A 25,361-nucleotide genomic window follows, 5' to 3' on the forward strand; every position below is an offset into this window, starting at 1 on the left:
GCGTGGAGTGGGTGTCGTGTATTTCTATAGGTTCTGAATCGATCCCCCTATTCCTGACCCTATTCTGGTTAAACTACCTAGCTAGTTAACTAACAGTCAGCCCATGAGGCAAGAAATTCCCCATGATGCAGATACCATTATCTGACGCAGTCACACTACGGCACAGGAACGTGTTATCTGATTAGGTCATAACGCTTGAGATCTAATTAGACAAGCGATATTCCTCCAGCCCCTGATAAGGCATACGATGTTCTCATAACAAATCAAACCTATGACAACCTGGATAATCCGTGCGGCCATTGTTTTGATTTCACAGAGAACTTTAGTAAAGAATGTGCTAACGAGCAAGTCGTATGACATCTTTATTGACGTACCTATGTCCATCCTTACGTCAATCCCGGCACCTTTAAGGTATAAATATTGCCGATCTTGCCCTATGCAAAAGACACGCGTGGTGACAAGACGGAGCAGCCATACTTGCCGAAGCCGAGAGCAGAAGCAGACCCCGCAGGCAGCAGCCCCACCTTCCTGACGCGCTGAGAGACGCGCTGCTATCTCAAGCCGAGAGACCCAGCACCGGCGCTTCCGGGTAGCCCTCGCAGGCAGCCTGGAATATCGAGAGCAGAGAAAGAGATACCATTCCTCATTCATCCTAAATTCCAGGTACAGAACTGAATAACCCCTCCTAGAGAATTCTTTAGTTATTCACTTGGCAAAAACAAACTTAACTTAAACTGTAACTTTCTATTCCCGCCCACGCATTAGACTTAGGTCAGGTACACGGGGTAGGCGTATTTAGAAACACCAGTTGAGCACGTTTAGTCAAATGTATATGTGTATGTAAATATATTTTTATCATTTTAAACATCATATGGCTCAGAAACCATATCAATTTTTTTACAGTATTATTTTATACTATTGCTTCTAATGTATGCACTTTACTTAACTATAAGTATCGCAATAATATCGATCCATTTCTCTTGTACGAGAAAAGAGACTGATCAATAAATAACATCTTTTTATTGAACACGCCCGTCTCTTCCTTTTCTCTACATTCTGATGAGACTAAGAATGCACGTACTGACTGAGTAAAATAATTGCCTTGTGCTCACACGACTCTTGAGATTGACTCTTGATTAGGGGAGAGCAAAGTTGTCATGTTCTATGGTTGTCAGAAACTAAATCCCTTCTTGTCTAATCAGGGGAGTTAATCCTTCCTTGAACATTCGAGAAAGTTTCTAGCGAACTCTGAGCTTAGCTGGCAAACCCAAAAATTAAGTCTAGTATCGACAGTAGTAGACCTAGTTAACGTCTGGCCTAGGCCTTTACTGCTGTAGGTACTATTCCAATGCGCAGAGCCTATTGGGAAAATAGGAACTACACTACAAGCGAAGGCCATGCACACCGTAGGGTTGGTTACAGGGCCTGGCATATGGCCAACTTCCCGCTTGCAGCCAACCCCACGATGCACAAGACCTTTGGTCTTTAGGTTCTGCAGCCTGTTTACTTAATGGCTTTCACCCCAGTTTCAGGGTAAAGATAGCCATTCATCTGTATTGTAACCCGACCTGGCCCTTGCACAGCAGCAGTCGAAGTGGGGGAGTCTGAGGGGATGACATGCCCATATTTTATACATTTTTGAAAAATAGTTCTCTACTTTTTGTGAAAAGACAACCGTTTAATTCGGACAGTTGAAATGCTTCTGCTGAAGTGTAAGGCAGGGAGTCTCCTGTGCTTTGAAACTGAAGGAGGAGCAAACAGCTAAACAAGGTTTCTTGGCAGAGTGCCTGCTTCTCTGAAAGAAGTGTAAATTTGCGCAACTGGCCAATCTGCAATTGTGTAAAGGGTGTTTGAATGCCGGTATTGACTTTAATTGATGGAATCACTTGAAGCTTCCTAATGATACACATTTTTAGGTTTCGCCCTGGCCGTAGCAACTGCGTAGCAGTTGCTCCGCCCAGGGCGAAATCTTATGTCCTACATATGGGGCTTTGGTCCTGCCTCTGTCTTCCATTGGCTAGCTCCATAAATGGAGGCTAGCCATTGGAAGAGATTGGCTGTCAATCACGCTTTCCCCGTGAAAACGCGATTCGGGGGCGTTTCTGGGTCTTTTTTTAAGTCCCTCCCCTTGTTGCCGTGTGTCCCGGGCCGCGCTGTGATTGGCTGCCGGCCCGGGACTCCCCCGTGACGTCATTCCCCGGGCCGCGCTGTGATTGGCTGCCCGCCCGGGGCCCCTTGAAGTCATTCCCCGGGCCGCGCTGAGATTGGCTGCCGGCCCGGGACCTGACTTGTTTTGCATTATGAGAAAAATAACTCTGTACAATGTACGAAATCAATCTCAATGGTGCATTATGAAACGTAATCTCAGCTCATTTACCGTTGAAAGCAGGTTTACAATAGACATGTGACTGACTATGACTGCATGTAACTGACTGTACAAATCTCGCGCTGTGCCCATTTCGAATTTGAAGACGTCAAGAACAGAGATTTTTTTACTTCCTATGAGCTAGACTGCAGACGAAAAAGAGTATTCGTCGAAGGCGCAGGTTTCGACCATCTTAGGGGTAGATAAAGGTAATGCCTCAAGTGGAAATAGTAATCAACATACAACGTGGCTGCCGCTCTAATGTTCCTTTCCGTGTTTACTTTCGGATGCGCAGTCTAGCATTTATTCCAGAAACACGTGGACCACGCCCCCTGTGTTGTGACGGGATGCTGTAGACATTGACGAGGTCTAGCCCTCGCGGTTTGAAACGGACCGTCCGCTGTGATCTTTACTTCAACCATGAGTGGCGACGCAGGGCAAAAGAGAAGCCGGGCTCAGTATGGCGGATCCAACAAACGTCAAAAGGGAAGCCGGCAGCTGGAGGCTGGCATGCAGGGCATCCTCATCACCTATAACATGAACGAGAGGAAGTGCGTGGGAGAGGCCTACAGCCTTCTTAATGCACACGCCGAGGAACAGTTTGGCCCAGAGAAGGTAGTACTGCTGAGGGAAAGCTGGCTGGTACAAACACCACATGGTCACCAGTATATGCCGTCCAGGGGTAGGCAACTACGTTAGTAAGCCTTATCAATAAGAGTATTCGGACGTTATGTATAGTGAGTGAGCAGGATGGGTAATATACATGGTTTCGAAGTTGTCAGAGAGTTGTAAAAGTAGGGTATTGTTATTTATACAGCGTTCGATGTCTTTATATATGATCAAGAAATTGATCTGCCCATAAAAGTGGCAGATGCTGAACTGGATTCTGGATTCTGGAGCTGGCACACTTTTCGAAGTGGGGTTCTGTCCTGTGAAATCCGTTGAGTAAAACCTCAATGTGTGATTTTAGGACATTTGAAAAACTACTTCTGTGGAAGAGTATGGGGTAATCCTATATAATGCGTGAATGTTAGATGTATCCCAAGCGAGTGGGCGGAAAGCACCCAGGTAAATTAGTGCCTGCTCCACATATGCTGGGATCTGTATCTTATTTCCAGATATTTATGGATCTATCTGCTGATAAATCCTTATATTAGCTATATAAATATATAGGGACCTGACCCCCAGGTGCCACCTGCGGCTTGCTTCATCAGATGACCTTCACTCATGCACCTGGCGTGTATGAGTGGGACTCAGCGCCTTTGTAAGTGAAACTTATGAGTGGGAGCGGAAGTGAGTTAAAAATACCTCTAGATCCTCTATTGATGGGTTTTATTCTCTAGGGTAAGATTAAAAACAATCAAGTGTCATTTGGATGCAGTGTTCTAGGACATCTACAAGATCGACATGTTTCAGCCGTTTCTCAGCCTACGTAGGGTCAATCGGCTTTCTTCGGGACCTAATATAACCCTGTGTTTATCGGTTAAAAATCAACATTTATTGCAAAATAATTACTATGAATGCACGCAAAATACCGACTCCTAGTAGTCTTTTTCTGAAAGGGAGGTATATAATAATCCAGTACTCTTCATTCTGTATCTATTTCGGGAGTACAACATCCCTTAAGAGTGCAATGAAAAACATGGTACACACGTGGGAAAACCCCCCAAAACATTATATGTATGATCTAATTTAACCCCTTGCGTGCAGTGTGAATTTTCGCGCTGGGCGGGGGTTTTATATAGTGGTTGGGATTCGGGCGGCCGTCCTGCGCACACGCCCACCGTGACGCGTGACGGCTCTCGGCCGTCGCGAGCATGCAAGGGGTTAATACAGCATGGGTACATATATTCACACAGGGCACATGCATTTCTAAATGTAATTTAAAACGTCATTTAAAACTGGGGGAGAGACATTGCCCTAGTGCTCAAATTTGTCTACCTACATGGCTTTTTCAGTCAACAAACACCATAGGGTACTGCAGTGAGAGACTGTCGCTGTAGTCAAACACTGAAAAAGAAAGTTGTTAGAAACTTGTTATCTTGCTTCTAATTGACATAGCATGTAAAGATTTGTGAGCCGCCTAGAAGATAGAACCAGAATAGAATAGAGGAATCTTACTTTGTCAAGGGAGCGTGTCTGCTCACACCCGTTGTGCTTCCCTGTGTCCCAGAATGTTACTAACTAACTAACTAACCTGATCATGTGATATTTTATCACGTGGCCATTTATGGAACTCCTGTATCTTGAATCAATTTCTGACTTTGTGTTCTTGGTCCAAGCAGATGTATCAATAGTGTGGTGCGCATAAATATGTGTGTGAAAAAGTTTTAGCGGGGCTATTTACTGCTACCGTAGGTCTGATTTGAACCTCCCATGAAAGCTTAATTTGGTTCCCTAGCCCTGAAGAAGTTGCTCAAAATTTGTTATAGCAACGAAACATGTTGGCTAATAATGACTGATTGTGGCTCCATATGAGCCATTTGTAATGTGGGAAAGCTTACAGCAAGGAATAAAAGATATCATAAGCAAGTAAGCTTTACCAATTTTTAATTGGTGAGGAGTATTTCTTTCTCACGGGGTCCTTATACACATGCATTGTTAAAGCATATATATATAGAAAGTAGAATCACATTTTAGGTTCTTTCTTACTTTTGTTTCATTGGGTTGAGGTCTTTCTCAATTGCACACACATTTATTTTTTGGAAAGAAGGTAACCAATGATGAGAAGTGGGGTCTGCTGGCGAGTACCAGTCAGCTTTTTTCTCCCCTTGGTGTTGCAACCGTGAGGTGCCTTTTTTCCTTTCCTCACTTTTTCAGTTTATGGGTGGATGGTTGATGGTAGTTTTTAGTTTGAATTGGGATACACAACAGCAAAATAACTAAATGGTAGTTGTAGTAACTGTGAATGAGGTTTAAGAAAAAAACAACCCTTATGCTGGAAATAGAAAAGAATTTTGTGTATTCAATTTAGGGACAGCCACTCATTGATTTGATATATGTTGAGTGGGGGGCTGGTTGTCATGTTATTCCCCCTTTAGCTCCTATTGTTTTGGTGATTAAGAACGGCGGCTCAGCCGTGAGAGCGTTTTTTAGAAACAATTCTATTTTGATTTAAAGACAGGAAGAGATACCATTCGGAGGCTCCATTAGTAAATTGCACACACTGTGCCTGTTTCACTCCGGTCTTGTTTTGACCTGCAATTCCAGTGGTGTAAACCTTTGGTATCTAGATAATCCCACTAAGAAAACACTATTAAAAGTGCTATGGATAGAAACTGTCCTGCCTTTACTGACGAGCAAATAGCACTTATTTTGGCTGGTCCCTTGCTCCTACCTGATGCACCGTTAACAACTAATCTGACGGCGAAAGAAGAGTGGGATAAATTATCAAATACAAAAAAGCGTCAGGTCCGCATTGCCCTACGTGGGGCGCTTATGACTGAATATCTCCGGGTCGGAGCAGCCCCTCCCAGCTTGTTGGGTAGGATTGAGCCTAAAATCTTTTTAGAAGATAAACAGTTCCGCGTGGACTGAAGCTATATAGCGAATAGGTGCACGGGTGATTGGTTGGTTCTCATCATTACCACCGCCAAGAGACTGAGTGAAGAACTACTAACTGAGATACTTGAACTGGAAGAAACCATTAAAAGAGATAGCACAATATTAGATGCTAAGGAACAACTTACGAGGATACAAGGTGACTTATCGGAATAGAAGACCTATATGGTAAACCAGAAAATAAAGGGTTTAACTCGGAATCTTGACTGTTTTACACATGAATGGGCATACCCATATGTAGAGGACAAATACTATCAAACAGCAACTGAGACGGCTCCCTATCAAAATCAACAGAGGGGTGGGCGGAGGCAGATGAGACGGACCCCGTCCAATTGGACATTTGGTAATACCATTGGCAAAGAGCAAGGAGAACAGCAGGCTTAGTATTGTGTCCAGTTCTGGAGGCCTCCTAAATATTCTGTCCAGTTCTTGAGGCCTCTTGTGGAGAATCTTACCCAGTTCTGTAGGCCCTAACTCTATAAAGTATAACCTTATGATGCTCTACTGAGAGACACTGATGAGGTGTGGGAGCAGCAGCGCCCTAGCGTATGTCTCTGTGGAGTATAACCTTATGATGCTCTACTGAGAGACGCTGATGAGGTGCGGGAGCAGCACCCTAGTGTATGGCTCTATGTAGTATGCCCTTATGATGCTCTCGCAGCGTGATGCCTATAAGACGGCTTTGGGGTGCTGGGATCTATTTTAGCCAAAGCCTTTAAGGACAAGTGGGACAGCAGCACCAGAGATGCTTAAGATACATGTTTGGGGTGTTGGAAGTTAGTTTACCAGGGCCTTTGATAGCAAGTAGAACACCAGAGCCCTAGCTTATCGACCTCTGAAGCATAGCTCTGTGATGCTGTATTGAGAGATTCATCAGGTAACAAGTTTAGGAGCTCCGGAGGGGAAGAGTGCGGGTGTCTAAACGCTGCCGTGTGGACTCTCGCCGTTTGCTGTGCGAGGCTCCTGCTGCTCCAGACCACCACCGCCGCAGTCCAGGAGGCCTCGTCTAACATGGAAGTCTGCCTTTTCCCCTCCCCATTACCCCACCTCCCCACTGCTCTCGGTGCACACAGCTCCGTCAATGCACCTCAGCCCTGACCAGTGCTCACCACCCCACCGGATTCATGCATCCTGTTGTATCTCATCCTGCACCCCACACTTTTCTTGCACAGGCAGCAAAATGAAATGCAATAGGTCTCACATTTGCGAGAGAGTAAGCTAATGGCAATGTAATTGACAATGCCATTTATTTATCTGTTTTCAAAACCAACACATAAATACAAATGTTGTCATTTACAATGCCAATAGCTCAAACTTTTCCAACGGCGAAACCATTGCATTGTAAATGCTTGTTTAGATATATTGTAAGGGAGCTACCAGATTAGCTGCAAAGTGTGTTTTAAGAGACAGTCACAAATAAAATTGCACTTTGTACACACTCGTAACATTTTGTTTTTGCAAGCACTTTTTTATCTTAAACTTTTTGGGGTATTTTATAGTAGCCTACCCTATACTGTATGTAAGGCAAGTTTTATATAACGAGTTACATGTTCATAGGGCTTTCTCTCACAGACTGAAACCTCGTAGCACTAAACATACACAAGTCACTATTCTCTACTACACCTACCAGGATTCAATTCTGTGGCTGTCTGGTGCAATGCATTAACTAATAGAGGCTTCATAATGAACAATAGTGAATTTCTCACCAATTAACATAACTTGCATTTAATTTTCATTTAAGCTGTACGTTATTTTATATGTAATTACCTGAAGGTGAAAGACCGGAAAAAGTTACAGAATATTTAGTTTTTTCAGCCATGCCCCTACGCTCACTCACTCCAGCCGCATTGCACACAGCATCACAGTTCCCATACTTTTTTAATGCACTTCGACCACTGCTTTACAGTATGCAAATGTGGCTGCTGCTTTGTGAAAAGGCCATGGGTAAAGGGTATCTCTAAACTGTGCTCATACTCACTTGTTCGTCATGTGGTGATATGACCAACTGAGATGGCAAAAATAGCTGGGATGTAGAGGAGGGAAACAGTTTGAAAAATCTCTTTTCTCTGCCTAGATCTTCTATGGTACAGGCAGTGAGACATGAACTGGGAACCACCTCATGGGGTATTATAACGTCCATGGCCCTACTTCGATTCTGGCAACGTGTGAGCTTGGGTCAAGATCTTAAAATCTCACAATGGTGCCAGAATGCAATCATAAAAAGTGATTTAACTTGGGCAAAAGGAACTAGAGCTATAGTTCGCAAAGCTTGTTGTAAGTTAAAGATTGAACTGCAAGCCAGTCCCTTAAATCTGAGATCAATCAGAGAGAGCTTAAGATGCTGGGGTCTGAAGTTTCCCGGGCACAGGATCAAGACTATCTTTCTAGAAAAAGTTCGGTTCTCCATTTGGTCAGAGTGTGGCAAAAAGATCAACATTTTCCTTATATTGACAGGCTACCCAGTTACCAGTTAAGGCGTGCAGTGCTAAGACTAAGAAGTGGGGTAAATCCATGTTATGCGAGTAAAGAGGTAAAAAGCTTTATGCTAAATAATGAAGGTAAATGTACGTGCACTTTAGGAACAACTTGTAATATCATACATATTTTATTAGATTGCCAGAAGTTGTTAGAACTGCGAATACAATTTTTATGCCCGATTTTTAAAAAGTATGATATTAAAAATAGGTTGCAAGAAGTAAACCTTTTACTAGAAATGGTCAATCTAGACATAGCTTGTGCCATGGGTAAATATATTTAAAAAGTTAAGGAGTTTCTAAAATGTAATGATTATCGAGAGGTTTAGGTCAAGCGTATTAGGCGACGGAGAAACATAAGATTAAAAATCATGTGGTAATAAAAATGTTATACTTCAGGATTTTAAATTGAAATTGTGTGTTTTAGATTTTTTTTTTTAAATGCTAGTTTTTAATGTTTTTTTCTTTGTGAGGATGGTCAGTTTTTAGATGATGTTAGAAGGTGTTTTATTTATTTGGTTACTTTGATGGTTGTAATAGACCGAATAAAGTTTAACTGAACTGAACTGAGATGTCATTTCCTCCACAGGTAACCACAGACTTGAGGCAGCGTTGTACAGATAGCCACACCGGGACCTCTGTCTCTGCTCCCATGGTTGCAGGCATCATTGCTCTAGCATTAGAAGCAAAGTAAGTCTGATTTTTGTTGTCTTGTATATCGCTGGTTTGCTCTAAATTGACTAAAGATGTGGTGAACTGCCAAGGGAAGACAACGTGATTCATTTTACAGAGTTAACCTAGTTCTCCAAGTCTGAGTCGTAGAAGGAGTGTCCTCTCTTACTCCACCAGAAAGTGACACAATTTTAATGGAGTCTTGTATTTTTGGTAAGAACCAAGCATCTTGACTATCCTTGCATTTTTTTTAGTAAAGTGAGCGGTTACATTTTGAAAAAAAAATAGTAAATAGACTTGTGTGCTGTGTTGCATAGTGGGACCAGGGCTTTTGAGGCTTCTGGGGTTTACAGTGGGAAAGATGTATGTATATTGTTTTTGTCGGTGCCTCAAATCTCCATCTGCATGCCTTCTAGACTTGGCACAATTTGCCTGCTGTTTATCAAATTTTAGTTTAACACTCTTAGCATATGCTCTGTTTTTTTTATTTGTTTAAAAAGAGCCCTAATTATGGGAAAAAACTGTTATGGGAACAAAATATGCCTTTCTGGCTGAAAAGACATTCAGGTTTGGAGTTCCATCCGTTGGGGGGTGGGGGCGGGTGGCTGCGAAATTACTGCTGTTTTAAGATACATTGTCTAGAATGATGATAAAACTATTGGGGATATAAGTAAGGTTATAAATGTAATGATATTCAAATCTTGGTAGTTTTGTTTATAGTTATTGATATTTCTGTTTTCTAATTTTATTGGCATTTTCCACATATATTTGTGTTCTGCAAGAAAGAGGGTGTTGGAACTAATATTTCTCCACATTTATTTGCATGAAAAATGTTCACGTCCATGGATGCCTGTAGGGGTTTCATGCTATTTGAAGTAGCCATATAGAGCACTTCAGCACGTTTATATTTACATTTTGTTAAAAACATATTGTGATGTTTATTTAATAGCTGCAGTGCTTAATCCCAAAGGGATTCAAGCTCTGCAAATGTTTTAAATTATGTGCAAATGACTATATTGAGAGCACTGAAAACTGAGGTCCTTCATAGCAAGGCAAGTTTCGTCGTACTATGCTTGACAATGTGGAAGACCTGCATATGTGGACGGGAAGGTAGTTATACTAATTATTTTTTTAAACTGTGCTCCATGCAATTAGGATTATTACGTTTTTATCAAAAGTATCTCTTTAGTAACCCTCATTTGCGCGCATGCACACACACGAGCTCCTGCTCAGAGCACAGCGGGGGTGGTGTTTGCAGTGAGCGGTAAAGTGTGAAAGCTACATGAGATTACATTTTCTGAAACAAGAGGCTTATTCACAGCAAGGGAAATTATTATAAAATAGAATGCTTATATTTCTGTTATTTTTATAAATAAATACCGGTCAGGAGACCGATTATTTTGTGGTCGATGTGTAAAAAAAAACAATCAAATGAAAAGTTTGGAGCCTCAATTATAAAGAAGGTCGTTATGTAAAGTCCATAAGTGTACTTCAATTTCTCCCTCAAAACATTATTTTAAAGGTTTTTTTGTTCAATTTATGGGTTAGTACAGATTACAATTGACAAGGCAATGCTGAATTTGGTATTTGCCATTTAAGAATCTTGCAAGAATGAAAACAGACAGTGCACATGAAACCTTTAGTCCGAGTTAATTAATAAAAAGCCTCTTGAGTTTTGAAAGGAATACCTAAAACATGCATTAATAGCCGCTATTACAGCATGATATTTCCCTCACACACTCATAAAATAATATCAAAAGAAAAGGGAAAACATATACAATGCGCCAGTAATAACCTGAGACTATTAGCACAACATTCACCCAAATCAATCAGTATCTCCCAAATTCCAAAATATACCGCACACCATCATGTAAACAATCTATAAATCATCATCTATTTCCTTCTAGACTCATATTCAATTGCCTTAAAGTCTTCATAGATGACTACAACATTTCAAAGTGAATGTCCCAAAATCAATGAATTCTCCTATGTCTTCGTAATGGGATCCCATTATCTACATACTCTGATTTAGTCCTCTTAGATCAAGGGAACTGCAGCAATATTTAGCTGCTCAATAAGGATAAATAATGACTACTGTGCATTGAAGAGGAATTGCAATAATACATTATGAATCAATGAAAGGAATTCCAGTGATCAATTCTGTGCCATACGGAAGCATTTCAGTAATAAAACTTGTGCCATAAAGAATACAATAAATAATTGTGTATTTGGCATGGACGTCTATTAGAGGTAGCCGGGGGGCTCATTTAAAATTGGTATCTGTCAGGACAGGAGGAAAGATGCCTGGTATTACACAGCAAGGAACATCATCAGGAGTAATTACTTCAGGAGTACCTTTACTACATAACTTCACAGGTAAGTTAATTGAAGGTTTCTACCACCCAGACTTAAGTGAGAATTAATCTTGGTTATCACGCGACAGGATCAGCATATATGCATATCAGATCAAGAAAAGCAACTCTCAATTAAGTATGTCGTCTTCTGCCTTGAATCAGTCCTGGTCTCTTTCACACATAATTTTCAGCAGCAAGCTATCCTCTGTATCTATATCATGTACGGAAAGAGGTCTCAACCATGAAGTCAGCAAAAATTGATGGGACTATTGTCCCAGCACATCTCTGCACTGCGGTCACTGCTCAGGTATTAGTTCAGGCACAAGTTTTACTTTATATACAGAACCATCTTTCTCATCAGCATGCAGTAGGCCAGAAAGGGATTTCTTCTCTTCCTCAACCTCATCTGTCATTTCCATGATGCTTACTTTAAAATATATTTTCCTTAGGAACACCCTCTTTGGCTTCCTTATGGCTCCTATGGCCTCCACGAAGTTCACCTCCAAAAACTTCTGTGCTACCTTTAATGGCCACACCACTTTTCCTCCAAAGCTCTTGAACAAATGGACATCAGCACCCACCCTCCTGGTATCCAGTTAGTGTCACTCTCTGGTTGTTCCACTCCTTCATTATGCGTTGGCATGGCTGAAGGTTTTTCTTTGTGTGACTTGAGTATTGCACCATCAACCTCCTGAGGCCAATTGCACAGTCCTCCACCTCCTTTTGAGGTGAGTTTGATATTCCTTCCTACCCTTCTCTGACTAATGTGAGTGGGCCACATACTTAGCCAAAAGGATTGAAACCAGCTACTTTCTATGCAATTTCTCAGCAGGCAAATAAGAGACAGTAGAAGATCCCACTTCCTCCTGAGGTTCTCTGGCAGAGTTCTAATCATGCTCTTGAGGGTCTTGTTAAATGATTCTACCAACCAATTGGCTTGCAGGCAGTACGCTTTGAAGAAGATGTAAGTCACACTAGGTTTGAGGTTCTTCCTCTCAACCATAGTCCTGTATGCACCTGTATCCCTCAAGGCATTAACCTTCCTTCCATTGATACTAGCCTTCAATGCTCACCACATGATATTTGGAAGGATTTCAGGGCTGCTGGGTCACATTCTCAAATGTCCACTGATACTTGGTTTAGTGCAACGGGACCCTTATCTGATCTCTCCGCCCATAGTAACACATTTGCTTTGATGAGTGCAGCTTGTTCAATGACTTTTACCTGACAGTTTATTTTGTAGTGCCCATCCTTGTGACACTATAACATGCAATCACTTTGGGGCTTCATGAGCTTCTGGTCCTCCCTTCTCTTTTCTTTTCCTGCCTTACTTGGATCCCAGTTTACTTGTTGCCTGTGTCCTCCTTTGGACATTGTGAAATGCCCTGACCTTTACCCTCCGTTTTGGAAGCAGTCTGTTGAGAGTTACTCTCTCACTTTGGCTTAGATTTATGTGGCTCCAGATCTTTGTTAACAATGTTAGCAAATCACTTGTCAGCCAACACAGCAAGCCTCCCTAGACCCTTTTATGTAAAGTGTGACATATCTATCTAGTTAAAGGCATGAAAATCCTTAACTTCCCTCCCTCTCACTTACTAATTAGAATCTCGCAGCATACTTGAATCCAAGTTCCAAACAGAACATCACTCATTTTCTTTCGTTCTTTGAATCTCTGAATGTACTGAGCTGGCTACAGCCCAACCCATCTGATCAGATCTTCCTTCCTCAGTTACAGGAATTCTTCCAGTGACTGCCTTTGATGAGCAAGTGACTGATTAAAGTGGCTGCCTGATACAAATCATTCAAGGCATGTACTCTACAAGCGATCTCAAAACTCACAAACCATTGAAAAATATCCTGGCCTTCACTATACATGTGCACAAGCTCATTTGGAATTTGTGCATGTCATCCTGCAGAGTTGGAAGTGGATTTGCCTATCCCAAATGTAGATATCTCTTCTGTCAGCCTAAGCTTGTCCTTCTCTAAGGCTATCTTCTCTGCTTCCAATTCTCTCTTTTTCCTTATCCTCCCTTTTCAATTTTTTTCTTGTCTTGAGCCCATACCTTGTGTCTTTTCCTTCTTCTTTCCTCTTGTTCCTGGTGAGATAATCTCAACTTCCCCCTCTCAAACACCCTGGCCTTATCCTCTTTCTCAACCGTCACTTTCTCGACAGTCCACTGCAAGTTCAAAGTCGCAGTCAGTCTTGACCCACCAGGGGAGTAACCCCTGGTGTGTGATGGTGGTGACCTTGAAATCAAGGCGAAGTGGAGAGTAGAAATGTCTTTCTAAAAACATGGAAAGTAAATGTGGGGTCTGATCCAGCGGCCTATAGAAAATATATCATAAACAATGCTACCCAACTTCATAACCTATAAACAAAATTCTATACTAAATTATGGACCCATTTATAAACCTGACATATTTTGGGCCTACTGAATCAGGTGGTCAGATTAAATCTATATACATATTATCTACAAACTATATACAATTTTATACATCTGCGGAAAGAATATTGTCATTAGAATAAAACCTAATCATTTAAACGACCACCATTGGCGACGTGATCTAGCTAATAGTAACCTACACTCCTGAATAACCAAGACCAGCTTGTTTGTCAAAAGTAAGATTTTATTTACTAAATTATGGTATATAAGTTGATAGTTTTATAAATGAATTTTATTAGCATTGAAGCAAGCATGATTGTAAAGAAACGTGAGAAAAATACAATTTAAGCAAGTGAATCAAAATTAAAGTGAATATTTAAAGTTTAGCATTTCTAAAACCTAAGTCCCTAACTGAACTAAATAGATAGAAATTAAAGTAAAGTTCTTTGAGGATTCTTACGTGCTCCACGCAATGTCCGACAGCACTTCACCCTCATCGGAAAGTCAGAAAGCAGCAGCCAGCCCATCCCTAGGGGCATGACTTTTTATACCTTTCTACGCTAACTGAACTACGCAAAGGAAAGTTTTCAGAAATCTTCGACGTCCCATTGGCTGAGAGTGACAAGTGACATGTCACCCACTTTTCAAAAGTTCTATTAAATCACTTTTCTTAGAGACCATTGTCTCTTCCACGTGAAACCAGGAGCTTCCTGAGTTTGCAACAATTGTTCAAATTTGTTCTCACTACGTCCAAGCAACTTCCGCGGATGCCAAGTTAAGGCTGACAAAATGTTCATTTTCGACCTTGGCCATGTCCGACAGAATGATGACAGCACATCAGTTTTTGCTTTGTGAATGCAGCTTTGATAATCGCTTTAATTCAGAATGGGCGTCTCGTGACTTTTGCAGAATTACAAGTCAGCTCTTTTCTGCGACTCAAGTGACTAGGCCCAAAAGCAGGCAATTTAAGCTTTCTAGTATAAAACAAACACAAGAAAAGTATTAATGTGAGAAATAATGTAGATTCTGTATCCACCCCAAGATTTACTAATTAATTAACCCACCCGATTAATCAAAATGTTATCTAGCCATTGCAAACAAATAAAGCCGCGTTTATATCTACCAGTCTCCGTTATTCCATGAGACTTATATGCACCTAGAATAGTAGAAATGACATCACACAGACAAGGAAAAGCAAAACAAGCACATGCTTCTTTTAAGTTTGCAGCAGTTAGTAATGACAAAAACGAAAACAATAAATTATTTTATTATTTTGCACGAACAAAAAGATGCAACAATTATGCACGTTTATGAGCACACATGTTAGTCCCCCCATGTGTAAAGTTTAATCTAAGTTGTATTAGCACGACAAATCATAAATCATTAATATTATTATTCATGTTATGGAAATGTGACTTCACGAGATTAAACAAAATTTTGTTTTCTATCTCGCTCCATCAACTCCCTCATCTGGTGATTAACAAATCACCACATCAGCACTCAAAATTTTGATAATTTAAATTTCTAAGAAATCGATTCAAATTCATTTGTATTAGTAAACCTAAAAGTCTGTTTCTGCATAATCTTTGCAATTAGCATAACGCTCTCTATGTAACTCCTGTAATTCGATCTCTCTTTCTTCTTCTTTTCTGAGTTTATAGATTCTTTTCTTCTCTTTCAACTGTTTCTTTCTTTTATGTAACAAACAACTTATTTTGGTCAAAATAAAAATGAATACTATTATAATCAAAGGTGCCAGAATCTTGCCAAGAATTGAACTTCCGATATCATGAAACCAGTTTTTAATTGCTTGAAACCTTTTTGAAAGTTTCCCTGTAAAATCATCTTCTTCTAAAGGAATTATCTCTGAATGCATTTGTGTAATATTCTTAATATACATTTCAATATTCTTACTTTCATCAGGTATATATGTACAACAATGTTGTACATGTAAAATGCCACAGACTCCTCCCTCTTTTGCTAGGAGTATGTCTAAAGCAAGGCGGTCTTGTATTACCATAGATCTAATTGCAATAACTTCAACATTCACTAATTGGAACCCATCAGCTGTGTCAGTTGATAATCTATCAACTATAGTGGACAATTTTCTGATTCTCCCTGCATTTAGGGTTATACCAACAAAAGGTATTACAGCTTGAAAAATATCTCCCAGAACTTCAGTAAAAGTTTCTCTTTTAACTCTATTTACATAATTATGAATTTTAAACAATCCTTCTGAATCTCTGTCAACATGAAACACTTTAGGAAAAACAATTCCCACATAACAAGTTCCATACCAGTGGTCTGGAAGGTTGTAGTAGGCTTTGTCACCACAAACAAAATAAATCCCAGGAAAGATAGGATCTTTTCCACCTTTAAATCCCCAACCTCCCAAAATCTGATAAGTATCTTCACAGTTACTTGCACCTACAAAGTAATTATCAAAAAGTGTATTATCTCTTCTAATGCAAAGTTTTCCACTAACTGGTTTGTCTATGTGAATTGCAATATTTTCAAGCATTTTGCCATTTAATTTCTCATCCTCTTTCTGCCAGAAACTTGACTTAGTCTGCTTGACTAATTCATTCCTCTTATAAATTGCTCTTCTCTCCTCAACCATATTCAAAAATTTCTTTCCTTCAGCACTTAATTTACATGTTAGATTATTCTTGTAAGCATACTCGTAAGTGAGTTCGTTAGTAACAAGGAAAAATTCTCTCATTTGTTTTGCTTTCTTATGCTTATTTAAAGCATTATCAATCTTAATATTTGCAAAAATTTCATCATAATTTGAATAGTAATATTCTAAACGTCCAGTTTGATAAAATAAACTAGTTAATACACTACATGTTACAGCATAAGTGAGAGGAAGCATATTATATGTTACTCCCTCAGAAACAGAAGCAGGTAACTTAACGCAGACGTAGCAGTCTTTTGCATCCATTACCTTAACATATTCACTCAATAGCTTTGTGAATGTATTACTTGAGAAATCACCAATTGATTTATCTTGATGAATGTTAGGCTGATGATCAATAACTTTTGCAGACGCACTATGTTTAGTTTGGCTAACCAGAGCTTTGCTTGTTATGTTAACTTTGTGTAATTCTCTATTCATTTCTAAAGGGATAATCACAGCTAGAACCAACCAGAGCAGAACTAAAATGAGCAGACACACCAGAGTCATCTTACAGCATCTTTTAAAAACAGAACACTTTGAAGTGCTCTCCTTAACATAAGGCATTCTTGGTTAATTTTAGCCTCAAAAAAAATAAAAATAAATTTTAAAATTCTAAATTTATATTTACACCCCCCTTTTAAAATATTTTTTTTTTTTTTTTTTTTAAAACCCTAAACAAGATTTCTTCGACCTTATGTCATACATAAGTTTTCTTCAACTAAACAGTTTTTCTTCGACCTTGTGTCAACTAACAAATTTTCTTCAGCCTTTTGCCAATTTAATATTTCTGTACTTCAATCATTGTCACTAATTTCTTGGATTTCGTTTTCTTCTTCACTACTATCATATATGTCAATAACAGGTGGAATTACTAAGTAAGTCCACTCAGGAGACTTGTATTTTTGGTTTGGTCTTATTATTCTCTTCCCTTTTCTCGATATCACTTCAATTTTTCTTCCAACTCCAACTTCTTTTCCAGGACTCTTTTGACTACTGATTTCTTCAACTTGTTCTTTTGGCTTTTTGATCAATCTGACTCTCAATCTTCCACCTGGCCAGTAGTCTGCTTTTCTCACGTACTTCTTCTTTGGTTCAGAATTATTTGATTCTGACTTCCAAGTCCTTTTCTTTCTGTTTTCACTTTCACCTTCCACGTCACTTTCTTCAGTTTCGTAGTCTGAAATTTCAATTGACTCAGGAACTTCTCTATTCGGCAATTTCACTCCTTCAGGAACTTCACTTTGTCTTCCATCACTGGTACTTGGTAATTCGTTTTCTTCCTCTTCCTCAATTACCCCCAACTTCCCAGATTTCGGATTTTTGTTCCTTACTTCAGAGTTTATTCTCTGCCTTTCGATACTCTCCTGGTCTGAAACTTCTTTTTGTTCTGCTTCTTTGTCTTCAATGGAGACAACCGAATCCTCAGTTATCTTTCCTTTTAACAGATTCTCTTCACCTTCAGAATCTATTTCAATTATTTCCAAGTCTTTTCTTGTCAAATTTCCATTCACTGGCACAGTTTCCAGATGTCGACTTTCTTGTCGATCTTCAGAATCTGGAATTATTTCACCTTCTATTTCGCCTTCTGCTTCAGAATCAGAATCGTCTGTAGTATCACTTTCAACATCAGAACTCTCAGGAGTTGGTACTGGAATAGTATGACTAGGATGAATCCAACGTTTCAATCCTCTGCACTTTACAGCATTAGTAGTGATTAAAATTATCTGCCTAGGTTTCTGCCATCTAGGAGCTAGACAATTCCTTCTCCGATGTACTTTCGTTCTGACCCAATCGCCAGGTCTCAGATCATGTGTCAAAACCTTTTCATCTGATTGAGCTTCAGTTCCCACCTGATTAGATACAGAAGTTACCATATCAGATAACCTTTTACAGTAATCCAAAATAGCACTGTCATTTATGCTCAACAGTTTACCTACAGGTACAAAAGCTTGCCTCATAACTCTTCCCATTAAAATTTCATGAGGACTCAAACCTGTCTTTTTATCTGGTGTACTTCTTAATGACATCAAAACAAGTGGAAGAGCATCAGTCCATTTTATACCTGTTTCAAGACACATTTTTCCAATTCTGTTTTTAATTGTTCCATTTATTTGTTCAACTACTCCTGATGCCTCTGGTCTGTATGCACAGTGTATTTTCTGCTCAATGCTCAAAGCTTCGCAAATTAACTTCATCAGTTTGTTATCAAAATGGCTTCCTCCATCACTCTCAATAGTGACTGGAAAACCGTACCTTGGGATGATTTCTCTGAGCATTAGTTTTGCTACTGTAATTGAATCACAATGTCGTGTAGGGAAAGCCTCTACCCATCTTGAAAATAAGCATACAATTACAAGCACATATTTCAAACAATTGTGTAAGGGCATTTCAATGAAATCCATTTGTAACCTGGTAAAGGGACCACCTTCTCGACCAATTATTCCTGTCCCCACCACTGATTTTCTGTTTGGATTCATTTGTTGGCATGACAAACACCTTTGACAAAAGGATTCTGCAATAGTTCTAAACTTGGTATTGAACCATGTTTCTCTAAAAAGTCTAACCATAGAATCTCTTCCTAGATGTGCTGGACCATGATATAATCTGGCCATGTCAGCAATCAAACAATTTGGTAAGACTACTCTGCCATCTTTGTAAACCCATACTCCATCTTCTTCACGTGGTCTACAATCTGATCTTAACCATAAGTCTTTTTCTTCATCTTCTGCTTCATTTTGTAAATCTCTAATCTCATGCCATGTTTCTACAACAGTTGTTAGCATTAATGAATTTGAATCAGTTTCTTTACTCCTCTCCCGATTGTATGAATAATTTTTCCTTGCACAGTATTTAGCTGTTTCGTCTGCGAAGGCATTTCCCTTGGAAATATAATCAGTTCCTCTAGTGTGCGCTGCACACTTAACAATGGCGATTTCTTTTGGCAATTGTATTGCTTCAATTAATCTCCTAATGAAAACTGCATTTTTAATTGGTGATCCTGCTGATGTCATGTATCCTCTCTGTGACCAGAGTTGTCCATAATCATGCACAACTCCGTACCCATACTGACTATCAGTAATGATGGTAACTCTTATATCCTTTGATATTTCACATGCACGAATTAAAGCAATCAATTCAGCCACCTGTGCTGAACGAACTCCTTCAAGACATGATGCTTCTTCAACATCTACGACTGTACAAACTGAATATGAAGCTTTTAAGACACCTCCTTCGGATCTTAAGCATGACCCATCTACAAAGTAGACAAAATCCGATTCAGACAAAGGTCTGTCTTTGATGTCTTTTCTTGGTTTAGTGCAGAATTCCATGACATCTAAACATTCATGTTCTGTTTCAATGTCATCAACAATTTCAGAATCAGGCAGTAATGTAGAAGGATTCAGATTTAAACATCTTGAAATCGAAACGTTATCTGCTCCTAATATGATTTTCTCATACTTTGTCAATCTACTACTTGTTAGATGTTGAGTTTTACCTCTCGTCAGTAATATTTCAACTGAATGAGGCACAAAAACTTTCACAGGAAATCCCATAATGATCCCCTCACTTTGTTCGAGGCTGATACTTGTAGCTGCAACTGCTTTCAAACAACCTGGTAATGCTTTAGCAATTGGATCAAGAACTGCAGAGAAGTATGCAATAGGTTTCTTTAAATTTCCATGTCTTTGAATTAACACAGATAATGCACATCCTTCTCTCTCACTGCAATACAGTTCAAAATCTTTCTCATAATTTGGCATGCCTAAAGCAGGAGCTTGGCATAAGCTCTTTTTCAGGTTCTCAAAAGAATCCATTTCAGCATCATTGAGAATAATTGGATCTTTTACATCTGACTTTGTCAGTCTTTGTAGTGGTTTTGCAATTACTGAAAATCCACTTATCCATTGTCGACAGTAACCAACCATTCCCAAGAACATTCTTACCTGTCTTTGTGTTCTTGGTGGTAACATTGCTTGAATCATTTTTATTCTTTCTATTGTTACTTGTCTTTTTCCCTTTGCAATTCTGTGACCAAGATATTTTACTTCTTGTTTACAAAACTGTAGTTTTGCTGGGGACACTTTATGTCCTTCTTCTGCAAGGCGATTTAACAGAATTATTGTGTCTGTTACACAATTTTCTCTTGTCTTTGCAGCTATTAACAAATCATCAATATACTGCACTAGCGTAGACCTACCAGGTAAGTCTAGGTCTTCTAATGATCTTTTTAACAGTTCGTTAAAAATTGAAGGACTTTCTGTATAGCCCTGAGGGATTCTTGACCATCCGAGGGTCTTACCTTGGAATCTGAAAGCAAAGATTTCATAACTGTCTGGATGTAAGGGAACAGTAAAGAATGCATTGCAAAGGTCAATGACTGTATACCATTCAGCATCATGTGGAATCTGAAATAGAATTACTGCTGGATTTGGAACCACAGGACAACATGGAACGACAATTTGATTAACCTTTCTCAAATCTTGTACGATTCTAAATGTTCCGTTAGACTTTTTAACTCCCATAATTGGTGAATTACAAGAGCTACTCTCCATTTCCTTTAATACACCTTGCTTGATTAATTTTTCAATTATAGGTGTAATACCTTCAATTGTTTCTGTTTTCATTTTATATTGTGGAGTGTTTGGAAATTCTATTCCCTGTTTCAATGTAATTTTTACTGGATCTACGTTTTTCATTAGACCCATCTCATTTCCAGTAAAATCCCATATTTCAGATTTCACTGTTTCTTTGAGTTCTTCAGGTAAATCCTTTTCTTCAAATGCAGGAAACAATTTTGTTTCTTCTGCTTCCATCATCATCATTGTCATTCTGTATAAACCATCTTCCTCCATTGTTTGTAACTCAACTCCATCAGGAGAACAATATATTCTACAATTCATTTTACATAGGATGTCTCTGCCCAATAGATTTACTGGACTACTATTACAAACCACAAATCTGTGTTTATCTCTGTAGTTTCCAATTTCAACTGGTACTGGATCAGTTAAGTCAGTTTTAATTTGTTGATTACTTACTCCGACAACTTGGATGGTATCCCCAGAGAGAGGTAGGTTTTCAATTTCCACTGATCTAACAGTAGAACGGGTAGCACCAGTGTCCACTAGAAAAGTGATGTCTACATCATTAACTTTCCCGTTTACAAAAGGACCAGACTGGTCAACCTCAAGAGTGGCTCCAACAACACACTCTTCCTCCTCTCTCGGGCACCGTCAACAATAATCATCAGAATCGCTATCTTGACTTTCTGCTAATAAAAATTGTTGTGAAGCATTTTGCATTTGAACCCTTTGCTGCTTTTGCTGTTTTTGTGGTTTTATTACCTGTTCACTTCCCTGAAATCCCACGTTTGGATTATATTTTTGGACTCCCCCACAATTCGGAAAAGGTGGTTGTGGCAATTGGTCTTGACGATTATTCACCTGTTGTTGTTGCTGTTGCTGTAACTGTCGCTGAATATTTAATTCGTTTAACCCCTGTTGTATCTGTAGCTGTCGCTGCAGGTCAACACCATTCTGCATCTGTGGATTCAATAAGGGATTCTTTAAGTTTTTAGGAGGATGAGGACACTCGTCTCTCCAATGTCCAATTTCGCCACAATTAAAACAAGGTAATCTTTGTTTCAACTCCTCAATCTTTGGGCTAAATTTCTTTGGGAAATTATTACTTTTAAACTTTCCTTGTATCTGGTTTGTATTTCCAGTTTGAACAAAATTAGTGTTCTTATTTCCCATGCTGGCAATCTGTTGTTCAGCCACCTTTACCTGAGCCCACATGGCTTTCTCCTTCAGCTTCTTCTGTTTTACTTCTATTTCATCACTGCAATACTTAGCCTTTCTTAGAATATCATCTACAGATAGTGATTGCCATCCGACAATACTATTTCTGATCATTTCTCCAATTTCAGGTTTTAGTCCATAAACAAATCTATAGACAAAATGGCTCATGTCTTTTTCATCTAATTTTTCATAACCACTGTATTGTTTAAAAATTAACAGTAGTCTTTCATAAAAAGAATGAACTGATTCTTTTGTTTCTTGTTCTGTCCTTTCTATTTTAACCCAATCGACTTCTTTGGGTGGAATTTTGTTTTTCATCCAAACAATTACTTTTTCATAAAAATCCATTACAAGTGGATTTGGAGCACCTGTTTCTTTGATTCGCTCAGGTTCTGTTTTTGGCCAACTAATCGATATCTTGCATTCTGTCCAAAGATCTGATGGAACGACAATGTCAAAAAATCCATCTAAATCAATCCACAGAACTTTTGACACTTTGATAAATCTATCGACTTGCCTGTACCACTCAACTGGTTTTTCCCTCAATTTTGGAAAGTCATTTGTAAATAACAGAATGTCCTGTCTCGACCAAGAGACATGAACATATCCTCCACCTGCAATTTCTCTCATTGGAAATTGTTTTGACAATTTTTCCAATCTTTCATCTTCCTTCTTTTTCGTCCATTTTACTCTCCATTTGTTCAGTTCTCCTAGCTTTTTGATATAGACAATCAAATCTTTAATATGAACTATTCTTCCCATTGAGTTTAAACTCTCGATGTCACTTTCTGAAAAGTCTAATCTATAATGTTTCGCAAAATTCTTTTGTTTACTCACATCGATTTCAAGTTCTGCTGCTAGATCCTCTAGTTGATCATATTTGTTTTTCGTTTTCCACTGTATGCTTTTACAAATGAACAGTAGTTCATCATCTCGATAGTAATTTAAACTATCTGGACCAATTGTTCCAATTATTAATTCTTCGATATTCGCTTTTAATTTGGCCACATCTAGTTTTGGTGTGGTTACCCTGACTTCAGGACTCCCTATATCTGATATAGCACCCATTGGTGTTTTTGGAGATAAATCCTCATTAAAGGTTAAATCAGGCATTCTCGATTTAGAAGAGTTTATTTCAGATAAGTCTGAATAAAATTTTTCAGCAGCCTTTTGAATTTCTGTATTTAAAGGAATAGTTAATCCAGTTTTGTTTGTTTCCTTTTGATCAAATACGGGCTGAACAGGACCAATTGTTACTGGAACTGTCACAGCTTCCATGCCTTTTGTCATTCTTTTTATTAATTCTTCTTTAGACCTTAAATATTCATTATAATCAACATCTTCAACATTTCTTGCCTCTCTTGTATAATCTTTTGGAGGTTCTCTTGCTCTTGGAGCCATTGTAAAATGTCTACCTTCATTTCGAGCATTCTCGAATTCTGGTCTTCTAGGAGTTTCAATGATTTCACAATTATTTGGATAAAGTTTAGGAGCTTCATTAATTGGAGGTGCACTCGGTGAAGTTTCAGTAGAAACCACCGGAGTAGACCATGATCTAGGAGGTCTCAAAGGCTGATTCTTTCTAGCAGTTGTATATATTTCTTCCATGACTGCATCCTCAGATTCACTTTCCATAGATTTCCCTGTAGGAGTACCCATTACCATTTCATGAATTAAATACAATCCTTCACTCATGTTTCCCTGTCTCCACATTCGCAATCTATCTTCATGAGTTTCTCTTCTCCAAGGTGGATTTTTAGAAGGTCTTTTAATTCCACTAGCTTCTCTTTGTAACTGATACATCTCGTCTTCCCACTCAACTAAAGCTTCAAATTGAGTTGGTCTCGGTTTCGGAACAAGAGCATTCATTTTCTCTCGTAAATTTCTTAAGACTTTTACATTAAATGAACCATCATCAGGCCAAGTTAAAACACCGTCGTTCTTAGTATAGCGTTTCCAACTATCGAACCATAAGACAGTATGATATCCATATTCACCTTCCATATACGCTGCAGGTGTTTTATACTTATGAAGTAGTTTACCACCTCGCGTTTCGATTTTCTTGTCAGGTGAAAATAAATTCTTAAACTTCTGAAATAATGTTGACTTTTTCTCAACATGTTTAAAATGATAACTCATTTTTGGGAGTTAAATCTAATTCACAAAATCGTTCGTAAAATATTTCCGGGATGTTCCGAAAAACAACCAATCCGTGCGCGAAACACACCAACAAGCCAATGACAGTTGAGCTACGTCACTTTTCTGCTCAACCAATAAATTTGGAGTTTTTCCGAAGGACCAATCAACTCACAGGCCGTCAGAGACTCAAGAGCCAATCAGAATATAGCTTGTGACGTAGGTCACCCAATCCCAGCGCGGCTCTGTGACGTACACAGCAGCTGCGGTTTCTCGTTTCTCACTCCTGGCGCTTACCCCTCCTTCACAAAATCTTTTCACAGCGCCATTTTAAGAACACTTTTCAGTGTAAATTAATTCTTAACAATGACTATAAAGACAACATCTGTTCGTTTCACTATTTAGGATAGTTTACATACATTCAAGTATCCACACTTCGGAATAGACGGCGCTATTCACACTAAGGATAATATTCAATTGTTAGTAGAGTAACCTTACCCCACCCTTCTAACACGTATAATCATGAACTCGCTTTGCTCTGAACCCACCGCGAAGTGAAAGTTCTAAGAGTTCCACTTGAACATAAAATACAATTCAAACTCGCACTTTCACACTGAAATTTCCCTAATTTCAAACACACATGAAATCCGTACAGGACTCTCACCTGTTTATAGAAATCATGCACCATTAGCAAAATAACGACGTTATCCGTACAGGGCTCTCACCTGTTTATAGATATGAAACATGTACCCGTACAGGACTCTAACCTGTTTATAGATAATCATGCACCGACGCTAATTTACCCTTCACTCAAGCTCGGGTATAACTAATACTCTTATCACAGTGAGTTTTATGGAAGGCGCTTTGTCCCTATTCTCATGCTGCTTTAATTTCTTAGAAAACCCTCACTATACAAGATTCACACCTAGCCCTAAAA

The 25,361-nt window shown here is 39.1% G+C and overlaps 1 protein-coding gene across 1 annotated transcript in view; it reads left to right on the top strand.

Moving 5' to 3' along the window:
• The window catches only part of PCSK6 (proprotein convertase subtilisin/kexin type 6), a 1,486,774-nt gene that overhangs the window by 983,816 nt on the left and 477,597 nt on the right, over positions 1-25,361 (top strand). The window contains exon 9 of the mRNA XM_078683097.1: positions 8,990-9,090. Coding sequence (XP_078539223.1) covers positions 8,990-9,090 — 101 coding nt within the window. The remainder of the gene's footprint in view (positions 1-8,989; positions 9,091-25,361) is intronic.

This window comes from Lissotriton helveticus, chromosome 3_1 (assembly GCF_964261635.1).
Source record: "Lissotriton helveticus chromosome 3_1, aLisHel1.1, whole genome shotgun sequence".
Taxonomy (NCBI): domain Eukaryota; kingdom Metazoa; phylum Chordata; class Amphibia; order Caudata; family Salamandridae; genus Lissotriton; species Lissotriton helveticus.